Source organism: Diadema setosum, chromosome 15 (assembly GCF_964275005.1).
Source record: "Diadema setosum chromosome 15, eeDiaSeto1, whole genome shotgun sequence".
NCBI lineage: Eukaryota > Metazoa > Echinodermata > Echinoidea > Diadematoida > Diadematidae > Diadema > Diadema setosum.
The window spans coordinates 37962833-37974746 of record NC_092699.1 but is presented as its reverse complement, the minus strand read 5'-3'; the positions used below and the strand labels follow the sequence as shown (position 1 = coordinate 37974746).

The 11914-nt window shown below is 36.5% G+C and overlaps 1 protein-coding gene across 1 annotated transcript; it reads right to left on the bottom strand.

Annotated features, from left to right (window-relative positions):
• Positions 1 to 1864: 1864 nt before the first annotated feature.
• Positions 1865 to 11530, bottom strand: LOC140238740 (phospholipid scramblase 2-like). The gene is made up of 9 exons (XM_072318636.1): positions 11336 to 11530; positions 10027 to 10165; positions 8964 to 9041; positions 8173 to 8249; positions 6584 to 6714; positions 4081 to 4201; positions 3375 to 3477; positions 2866 to 2924; positions 1865 to 1903 (listed from the first exon to the last, which is right to left on the bottom strand). The coding sequence occupies exons 1-9, from the start codon at positions 11528 to 11530 to the stop codon at positions 1865 to 1867; spliced, it is 942 nt and encodes a 313-aa protein (XP_072174737.1).
• Positions 11531 to 11914: the final 384 nt, after the last annotated feature.

The following is an 11914-nucleotide window of genomic DNA, read 5'->3' as shown; positions in this document are numbered from 1 at the left end:
GTAACTAGAGTCTAGTCAAGAACTGGAATGATGGGAAGATTAAGTGGCCACTTTAAAGGTCGCTTTTAAGTATATAGAACTCATACATTTTCATTTGTACAGAATCGCACCATAGTAATGTATTCCATCCACTCTAACCGAACCAAGATAAATTCATACACGCACACACACGCACCCATCCCTAACATACACAAACACATACAACAAACAAAATAAAATGGTCAACGTATCGTTTTTGACCGTCAAGTTGGAACGAAGTTTATCATGAGCTTGCCAATGTTGTTGGAAAGCATATCACTATACAACTTACTTAAAGGAAATACAGGATATCGCCATCTGAAGTGTTTGAATAAAGCCATATTCGTTCGTTTAAAGTTTCTACTTTCTCATCTCCGACTCCTTATTAGTGTATTTAGTTTCACTGTGATGTCGGCCGAAGCGTATATACATGTATAGCAGGACCGGTGGTGATAGCACGAGCATGACCTGGTATTTGGATGGAGAAGGGAAGTGGCAAATATGAACGGAATGAACCCCGTCAGGTTGATGACTGTTAGCCCATCCTGTGCTTCATTTAAAAAATACAAAGTGGATATTTCGACACGTATACTATATTTGATTCACAATCATGTAGTCGTTTACAGAACCATTAGAAAAGGATGATATAATGATATTCTCTGCTGTATCAAGGACCTCGGAGCATCGAATGTGTATGCTTTTTATGTGCCTTACTATTCATTGTTATTGCACGTATAGTTCAGCATTGCATGTTCATTTTATGAAAATTTTTCTGATAAATTTTTGACATACCAATGAATGGTAAGCCACATAACTAATTTTTTCAGCTCAAGTGATAGAGGAGGAAGATGTTAAAGCTGGAATTTGAGTATAGATGATCGATCTTGAGGGGTTTTTTAAAAGTTTTTTTTAGTGTTTTTTTTTTTGAGATGAGGTTTAACAGGGTGCAGAAAAATAAAGAAAATGTGTTACATGTATTTTCATTGAGAACTTAGTGAATTGGTTATGTACAGACCAAAAAGACATGTTTATAGAGGTCAACATAATAATTCGTCGGTTGAGAATGAGAAGGGCGTTAATATGCCTCGAACACTATGGCTTTAATGGCAACTTAACGCCCATATTATTCTCACCAGGCGCATTTGGATAGCAGGGAATTTTTAACCTTGTCTATACGATAGGCCTATGCCACATGTAAAAACACACGAAACCATCGTCACCGATACTCGGCAATCACGCACATACCTTCATCGAGCCGACAAGCTGACCAATACTGATGATTGGTTCAATGGAGAACTATTTTGACATAGAAACAGAAATAATCATAATATCATTCACACACACACACACACACACACACACCTCCTCACTTAGTAATCAAGTATAATATACTGAGCGAGCCGTCAAGAAGGCCGACAACTTTGGCCAATTATGCTTCAATGAATCCAGCATGATAGTACTGTGCACTCCCGTTATAATGCATAACGAAATTTCGGATACAACGCAGTATGATTCAGGGTCCCAAAATATCAATTAGACATCTTTATACACTTTATTTGTTTGGATATAACGAAAGAAAACTGCCGGTCCAGACGACTTTTCTAAAAATGGAGTTGCCTGTAGAGGTATACCCTGCATACACTAAGCGAGCACCAACAAGCTGACATTGTTGAACAATATAGATAATTTCCATCAGCAAGCTGACAAGAATAATCATAAATCAATGATAAGTAGCGTAGCTTGATCTCAAGTACATACAATTGAAGGTACGGACACATTCCTGCTGATGGTGAGTCCTTTGACGTATAGCAAAGAATAACTTCTTTCTCCGTTATATCAGCCGGCCTCAGCGACGGCGGTTCTTTCTCTCAAAGTAGGCAAACTCCTATACAAAGTGAGTATTGAGATGATAATGGTATATAAACGAGCAAGTATGACTGTCGGTGCATTTTGGGCCTGTAGTTTATTAAAGTGAAATAAAAATTGCAACATGAGATGCCAAAACGGACGCAACATAGAGTTGAATGGTTGTAGAGGGAATGGAGATGGATCTAAAATGACCCATTAAGATTAATTTACCCAAAGCAAAACCCTATCACCAAAACCAAGTCTGCTATCTGAAAGATAGAAGTAATGAATATTTTTATTCCTACGCGTTTTTCTACTTCAAACTTTTAAAGGTTTGATATTCATCAACAAAATTATTTTTTGTATTATCACATAAAAAGGCATACCATTGAAATAGGCCTAAGGATCAACTTCCCCTGGTATATATTCATCACTGTCCCCACTTACTGCCCCCTTACAACCCTCTCCTTACCCTGTTAACCCATCCTCCACCCCTGCTGCTCCCCTGCTACTCTTTTGCTGAGTGTGACCCTGTACATTCATTTCAGTTCTGGAGATACGCTTGCTGCTGTAAAACGTGTTGTGATACATTCATGACATGCCATTTTGTTTGTCGTTTGTACTCAAAATCTTGAAATGTCAATTTTTTTTTTTCAATCGCAGTTCCAGTCTCAAATCCCGTAATACCTGACTAATCATTATTCTGAAGTTATTCAGCCAGGAATAACATTGTGGTTTCAGCTCACTCATTTGTATATTCGTATGAACTATTCGAGAACTGTTTGTCAAAGTATAGAGAACTTCACAATGTCATACTCCCCTTATAGTCTTTGTTTTGTTTTTTCTTACCAAATCTTCACGGCTGCGCTTATAGATTTTTACTGTTCATTCTTAACTTATACCTTTTTCGCACAATTGCGAATAATTCTTTTAAAAGTATGCAGCAGCAGTGCATGTATAAACAAATCTTCAGAAGTTATAATAATATTTTATACTCACGATTAAAAACATGGCGGCCATTAACGTCGCCTTTGTCCTCACATCCAAATCTTGTGGGACTGCAAGGGAGAGTGAAAATAAAGCAAACCTGCTTTCAGAATTTTTGCAAATTTTCATCCATAATGCATCTCATCGTAGCTCATCAAAACAGATAATTACCATGCTACACAATGTTCTCTTATATAGTTTATAAACACATTATCTAAATATTGTTCTGCTCGAATTCACAAGTATTTACTGACTAGCAAATTATCATAAAAAATAGTCTCGTCCGTCATCAAAACTGTGGTAAACCAAGACTTGGTGCAGTGATTACAAATTGTGCGATGCTTTTTCGGAGTTAAATGTTGTCTCACTTAAGTCCACACATAAGTGGACATGTAATCATTTTTGTGTAATGACAACCTGTTTGCAGCTTCCTACATTAATTCTGTCACATGAAACAAAAAAAGTAATAAATTGTATCTCTTTTGACAATATAAAAAGGTAAAATAAAGACAGATACTCACAGGTCAAGCTGAAGTTATCTGCCTTGGTGTAAACTTCTCGGATCCATCCTCCCCACTGCTTGCTGATCGTACCGATGTTATTCTTCAAGTCGGTCGTTTTCACCTTCAGAAAAGCGGATTGAACATCAAGCTTAGTTTAATTAAGAGACCAGATTATTACAGATATACTTATTTCCTAATGAAAGCAGTGATATCTATGTAACTGTTCAACTCAAATCCAGTGAAATCAGAAGAAAAAAATACTCTGTTGTCCTTTCAATGTTCGCGAATCTACGAGGGCGCAGCATATTGACTATGGGTATAGCGGTCAGCAGTGTTAAACAGTCGACCTGATTACACGTGTCTACTTATCCACTACTCTTCTTTAGCACAAAGTTATTCACAACTGGCCCAATGATAAATAAGCTTCATGTCATTGCGAAATAACGTGCATGCCTGATTGAGATTTAAGTGGTACTGAACTCATCTGCTAAGTGCTTGCTAATATACACACAGACGCACACACACACACACACACACACACACACACAACGCAACTTACTGTTACTCAGAGAAAGAGACAGACAGGCATGACAGGCATACAGACAGACAGACAAACAGACAGACAGTTAATGAAGAGGGAAAGAGGGGAGACGAGGGGGAGACGAGGATGCGAGGTAGAGGGAGCTGACTCTAAGACATGAAGATATCAAAAATTAATTAACACCTCAAAGTTCACGTCTCCCGTGCAGCAGACCTCCTGGCAGAGGCAACAGGGTCCCCGAACTTTGAGAACTGTGTTACCATGGTGATCGAGGATGTCCAGGTGAACCTTCCAAGGGCTGAGACTACATCCGGGACATATGTAAAGTATTAACTTGATAGCAGGATTCGTAATGTGGAATATGAGAAACAATGAATTTGCTGAGATTCGACAGCCTTCTTTCAAAGTGTTTTGACCTCTTAGGGAGCATTGTAAGAAAGTTGCTATCAATCACGTCAATTGCAAATCCTCAAAATCAATTGCAAGTCTTGCAATGATCGCAAATTTGCAATCAAATGCAAGCTACAATTTATTATGTTATAGAAGAAAGATGCAGGTGATTGCAAATCAATTCTAACTTGCAATTGATTGCAAGCTCATGCAACGGTTATTTACGATTGATTCCAAGTTGCAATTGATCTATCAAATGCAAGATTTGCAATAGATATTTGCAAATCGATAGCAGCTTGACCTTTTTTGCAACACCTTCTTAGACATAGAGTAAAATACTATGAGAACACGTTGTAATGTACGTCTACTATTGACATTCAAACGAGCATGCAAATACAATATATAATTATGTATATATAAATAGGCCTACGATATTTGTAAGAGTCCAACAGGGCTTCAAGTTTTGATCTAAGGTTTGAGGAGGGTCCAAATCTCCACTTAAAAATGCTGAATCGATTTGGACACCTAAGTTGTTGGGGTTTTTTTCACAAAGAAATTTTATTCATACAAACATTCAGGTACAAAATAAATGTCACATACAGTACATAAAGATAAATGATCGAAATTTGACAGGCAACTGCGAAACAAATAATGAAATGCGATTCCAATTAATATTAGATACAAAACCTTCAGTTTTCTCAGACATATATATATTCGTCTACTTTCTTTGCTTGCTTTAGAAATTGACAAAATTGGCTAAAATGTAACGATTTCTTTTTATTTCTTACAGAAAATATGAAGTATTTTTGCGTACAAATAAACTGCGTTGAAACATTTTGGATGTTCTGTCGAACCAAGTATAAAGGAACTTTTTATAATTTAAATTTTATTCTGTAACATAATTTCTTGTATTTGAGCAATAAACCTTTGGGTAGCGTCACATTCCCAAAACAGAAGTGCAATTGTTTCTGGAGCTCGAACAAAACGTACAGAGGTGTGCGTCACATAGCCCCATTGCAAAAAGTAATTTGTTAACACCAATATTTCTATGCAAAATTTTATACTGAAAATAACGAAGTCTTTGATTCAAAGTAGATGTATAAGGAACATTATATATCTTAGTTCAATCTAAGTTTTGTTTAAAAATTTCTTCCCATTTCCTTTCTGATTTAGATGGTTGAAATATCCTATCACATAACATTCGATGTATATATCGACATATCTTAATTCTTTTAAACAAATTATACATCGTATCTTCTTGTGCATCTTTATTTCATTATCATTTACTGATTACCTTTCAATATATTTTTTCCACTCTAAGGGGATTGCATGAATAACTGAAAAACACTCTAAAAAAATTACAAGAAACACCGTATTTAGCTCGAAACTGTTCAAAACTTGAAAAAGATGAACCATCATCACTCAATTATTGTTTAATCTTTAATATACCCCTTTGAAACATAGTTTTCTTAAAAACAATCTCATTATTTATACGAATTAATGAATTAAACCAAATTACCTGGTTTTTCACTTGTTCTACGGATAACTTGTGGGAAAGGGTACACCAAGCCTTAAGAATTTCACGTATTTTCACGTATTTGGACACCTATAGTAAGTACGGGAACGCTCGCTACACTTATTGTGTGTGTGTGTGTGTGTGTGTGTGTGTGTGTGTGAAAATACTGAAATCGAAAAATTGATTAACGTATTATCATATGCATATACGTACATATATGAAATTTCTTTTTTTTTTTTTGTTCATAAGATTTTATATCCTCATGTGCTTACAGGTATAAAAAGATATGTTGATTTATTATGTGTACATACTTCTATAGATAGATACATTCATGCATAGATATCTATATCAATTTATATACACTTATGTTCATATAGATATCAATATGTATGTGTGTGGGTATGTATTCATCAGTCTGACTTTGCACCTTGCATTTACTTACTAATGTATTCATAATTATCGGTCTTCCTATCTATTCAGTTTCTGATATATTCCTCAATCTCAGCTGCTACTACCAATGAGTGTGGGTCATGGTAAACAACTATTAAGGGCAAGTCGCGCATTTGGGTCCGCTTGCGTTTACACCAACGTAAGGCCGGCCCGAGACTACCTCCTCGAGGCAGTCTCGGGCCGCCATTTGGTGTCGCAATTTGGTATCGCAATTTGGTACCCCATTTGGTACCGCATTTCGACTTTTGTGCGTTTACACCAACCGAAAGGCCGGCCTTTCGGTTGGTGTAAACGGGGTCCTAAGTCGAAAGATCAAACTTCGGATCTTACGTCTGTCTGACTGAGCCGATCACTGTTCCCGGAGGTGACTCCACATCGATGGTATAGGCGCAGTGATTGAAGCAGGCGCAGCACGGCCAGCCGGCACAACACTTAAAAGGGCGAACTAACCGCATCACCTCCTGTATACATGGTCGCAGATGTACGAATCAAAGTAAGGAGAGAAGTATTGGTCACAATGGTCATTGAGGAAAAAAAATTACATATATATATATATATATATATATATATATATATATAGTCGAGACAATGTAATGATGACAAAAGCCTGCTTCATTGTCTCGACTATAATTCTTCCTAAGATGACAGAGGCGTACGGTACGAGTATCAGCATCATCGCACTATATATATACATGCAAAAAATTTTGTGTCAACGCTTAAACTTCCAGGTCGTGGAGACATTATGTAGGCGTAAGACAGTATAATTAGTATTCCAAGGGAGCCGTAGCTTCTTCTTCTTATTTCCTTTATTTTGTGTTCGAGCTTTCGGCCGTGTCGGCCTTCATCAGGCTCTATGCAAACAAAATGTCAATTTTGTGCCACTACCAGTGATATTTATAACATGACAGCACATAGTCATGTAAGTCATGTTATGAATATCACTGGCAGTGGCACACAGTCATTTTGTTTGCCTGTCAGCTGCCTGTATAAACCCTGATGAAGGCCGACACGGCCGAAAGCTCGAACACAAAATAAAGGAAAAATGAAGAAGAAGCTACGTCTCCCGTGGAATTCTAATTATACTGTCTTACGCCTATTATATATATATATGTGTGTGTGTGTGTGTGTGTGTGTGTGTGTGTGTGTATGTATAATTATGTGATATAGACATTAAGAAACTAAATCGTAATGCTATTCCAGAAAAGTGATAATTATAGATTTTATCATCACGTGGCCATCATCATTGTCTTATAATATTGCTACATTGCTATGCATTTACATAAAAAAGACAGTATGATCAAAAGAAATAAAACGCTATAAACAGTCCTTTTGGTAACATTTGCTTAATTAGCCAAAGGTCTTTCACAACATTTGCTCAATTAGCCAGAGGTTTTTCACATCATTTGATTCGAAAATTACAAACGCATTTTTAGCACAGTATTCTCTACTGTTTTATACCTGTATATCTCACAAAAGATGTACAATTCCAAAGTTACTAATTTGAAAAGTGCAAGGTTTATTGGAAATTAATAGATCCACTCTGAGCGCTTTGCCGTAGATATTTCTGTTGCTAGATTACTTGGTGTCATGACGTGTGTTTTACGAAAGATAACACGAAAGAAAAGAAAGTCTTTGCATGACGTGTCTATGACAGATTATTATACCTTTTGGGTGTAGTCTATTTTTAGCACAGTATTCTCTACTGTTTTATACCTGTATATCTCACAAAAGATGTACAATTCCAAAGTTACTAATTTGAAAAGTGCAAGGTTTATTGGAAATTAATAGATCCACTCTGAGCGCTTTGCCGTAGATATTTCTGTTGCTAGATTACTTGGTGTCACGACGTGTGTTTTACGAAAGATAACACGAAAGAAAAGAAAGTCTTTGCATGACGTGTCTATGACAGATTATTATACCTTTTGGGTGTAGTCTAAAAACCCGAGCGTAAATCCACGTTGGTTTCCACAAAAATTCCTATGGCACGTTTCAGATTCTACAGTGGGGAGAAAAGGGGATTCGATTTGATGGTAACAATATTGCAGAACAAATGACATCAGTATAGACAGATTAGTAGTGACCTCTTTTTTCCTGTCCCCGAACAAATACTGACAAGCAGTAATAAAAAGTGGTTTGATGATACCCGAAAATGATATGTGAAGTGAGGACATCATCATTAAATTAGATTCGTAAAAACATAATGAACTTTAGAATGATACATGTATATGGATAGGCCTATCATATATAATATTGTATATATTATGTATATTACATATATTATATGTAATATATTATATGTACCTGTATCATATACCGGTAGACACTATTATATATATATATATATATATATATATATATATATATATATATGAAGAGTTTGTTTGCAAAAACCGATAAGTCCATATTTGCCAAATGGAGATGTTTGCAATTAAAGGTCAAGAAAAATAAAGAGAATAATAAGAAAATTTCTGCTTCTTTTGACCATAACTTCAAAAATATACCTTTACATGTAGTGCCCAATATATCATTTAAAAGGTATCATTTTGTACTTTATGACAGAGATCGTACTTCAAAATCTTCAAAAATGGACTTATCGGTTTTTGCAAACAAACCCTTCATATATATATGTGTGTGTGTGTGTGTGTGTGTGTGTGTGTGTGTGTGTTGTGTGTGTAATATAACGTTGCACACAAAAGAAAATCAGACCTACCTTCAAAAGCGTAGTATATTTGTTGTCCCATAGAATTCTTGATGACATACTTATTTTCCAGCTCATACGGAGTCACAACTATGGTTGGAATTGAAAATGAGGAGTGAAAATATCTTCAATCAATAATTCTTGCGCCGTGTTTGTATTACAAGTATCATTGACAAATTGAGCTTCATCGGTGCATTGATTTGAATAATGGTGCGCAGTACCCGCTGTTGTAAGAGATCAGAACCCTCACTGTCCTGTCTGGCAATCATGAGGTCGTTGGTTCGAATCCCACGTGTTAGTATACCCATGATTTTTATCATGGCTATAGTACTGAAACACCGAATAATCTGTGTTTATTTACATCGGAGAAGGGCTATCAGTCAATCAGTTGCAATACAAACATTTTCTTGTTTCGTTTTCATAAAACTAGTCTTGGCAATCAAAATAGTCAAAATAGTATATACACGCATGCCTACGAATCGACTTGCTCTAATACATGTATTATCTATCAAGGCTTTTATGTCATATTCGAAAACAGATAATATCAAGCAAAGGATACAGATTACACGATCAATGCGATTGTTGATATTAAAAAAAAAAAAAATCACCCTAGCTTAAAATCCTTGCTCACTGTACCTAGGTAAAACATACATGATAGCTTGTACAACAAACTAATATACAGTACATTTTTGTTTTCTCCAGATAATCTAAACTGATTTGAAATTATACATTTTCAACTTTCCTTTCAAAATTGTGTAAAGTGACCAAATCCAAATAAAAGGAATAGGTGGCAAAAGATCGACATCTCGACAGTCTGTCTTTTTTTTTTTTTTTTTTTTGGGGGGGGGGAGGGTAGCACATCGTACTTAGGGTAGAGTTTTTATATTTTTCTTTATTTCTATTGATAGTATCAGTAACATACACTTTGTTACCACTATTCAAGTATGGATGTAGAGTCAGTTTCTAAAATAGCAGATTATACAGATAATAGCATGCAATGTGCAGTGACGAAAATGCTACTATAAACTCATGAATTAAACACAATGCCTACGATAAATATTCATCTCTAGCTTACGTTCAAAAAGTTCGACGACTTGGTGTACGAGAACCTGATCGACGAGGGCAAGATATTCGAGACCAGAGGCACAGCCGGTGACCCCAGCTGGCATCTCCATCCACTCCACAGGAGGCGCTGGCAACCCCATGGTGACCGTCTATCAAGTTTGTCAATTTCATCAGAAAGGAGGAGCGTAGGACGGATAGGTGAGACATTAATAAAAGCGAGCTTTAAATTAGATTTGCAACGCGAACGCTTGGCTAAAATAGTGTTCTGCACATGGGCGAGGCAACTGTTTCATTATTCAGCCCGCGAGGCTGCGTCGTCTAATAGCGTTCGCATAGCATATCTAAAGCTTGCTGATGTCAAACCTCGACGTAGCCCCGTAGCAATGGTTGTAAGAGCAGATGGTGAATAAGAAAAGGATGAACTTGGGCAAAGGGTAGACAAGATGAGAAGATCACAGCATAACACGAGGAATCTTTAAAACTTGCCAAGTTATATTGTTTGCTTGTGTTGGAAAGACAATACGACGAATCAAATGATTCTTTAAAGTGAGAGTCAACTGTTCAGTTCAAATGACTCGTCTTCTACTGTATTTTATGTTCACATTTTTTGTTATAAATTCATGAAGTCTACTCATCCATATCTGACATTGACTCTTGGTCGATTGTTTTCAAAAATTCGAGTTGTCGTGTCTTCACTCGTATAATTTTTAGTTTGTAATAGCCCGGCCATCCCACGTTAATTAATGACCTTGCATTTAAGGAAAACTCGTTCCATCTTCTTGTCTGCAAACTGCGTTTGCAGTAACAATAATCACTATCATCATCGTCATCATAATCATAATGATAATAACATGTATCATGATAGCAATATCATATTGATAGGTGGCTCGTAATTGGAGTCAAATAAAAAAAGAGTCAAGATTTTGCATCGCGTTATCTGTTTGGTGATCACTATATCTTTTTAATGTTTGACCAAGAAATGATGAAAGTATGGCACAAATAGCAACAATGTTCACAACATACAATTTTCTTGAAATTACCTGGAAAATGAATATGATATGGCGAGAGATTCGTAATATCAAAGATAATTTGATGATTTGTTTTCAATAGCGAAAATCAATTTAGTACAACTGGTCTATACACTTCTTTATAATAGACAGATCATATGCAGATAGGGACAGCACAGGGAACGACCACTTCAACAAGAAGAAATTATTCCTTCCTATGGTTGGCGGGCATCATTGTAGTGAATATTATCATAGACATATTGAAAATACAAAAAGTGAAGGATGGACGCTTGAAATAGTAAATTGTCATACCTCTGGAGCATCGTAGGAGAACTTGTAAGTCGTATTAGCAGCCCCTCGGCCTGAGATCGGCATATGTACAGCCTCATTCGTTCCTGCCAGGGGGATTTCGATCCACGGCTGCAGAGGCGACACAGCGGTCGGTGCCTGATCCACCGGGGGTGGCAGCGGGTCTTTCTCGCTTTGCCCTTCGTCTTGTTCTTCCATGCTGCTCTTGAGATTCTTGCAATTCAAAATATCACTCTCTATTAAAATTGTCGTAAGGTTCCTTGCTTTGAAAAAAAGAAATACTTCAGAATCACACTGAAATGACCGGAGAAACAATTACCTGCTAGGATTTCATTGTGTCAAAAGATTTAACTAAGTTTGGATCTTCCAACCTTCCACAAAACTTTGATCACCCAATGTTATATGAGTAGATAAAGAAGTTCACCTCTTATTACATTGCTTGGAATAAGGTTGAAATCTGTTTAGTTTCACATGTTGCCTTTGCTCTGAGCTTATCGAATATTTGCGACAGTTCTTTAAATGGGGAACTGCAGTATCGCCATGGAGATATAGTATGCTCTAATCATTTGACGATACTATATC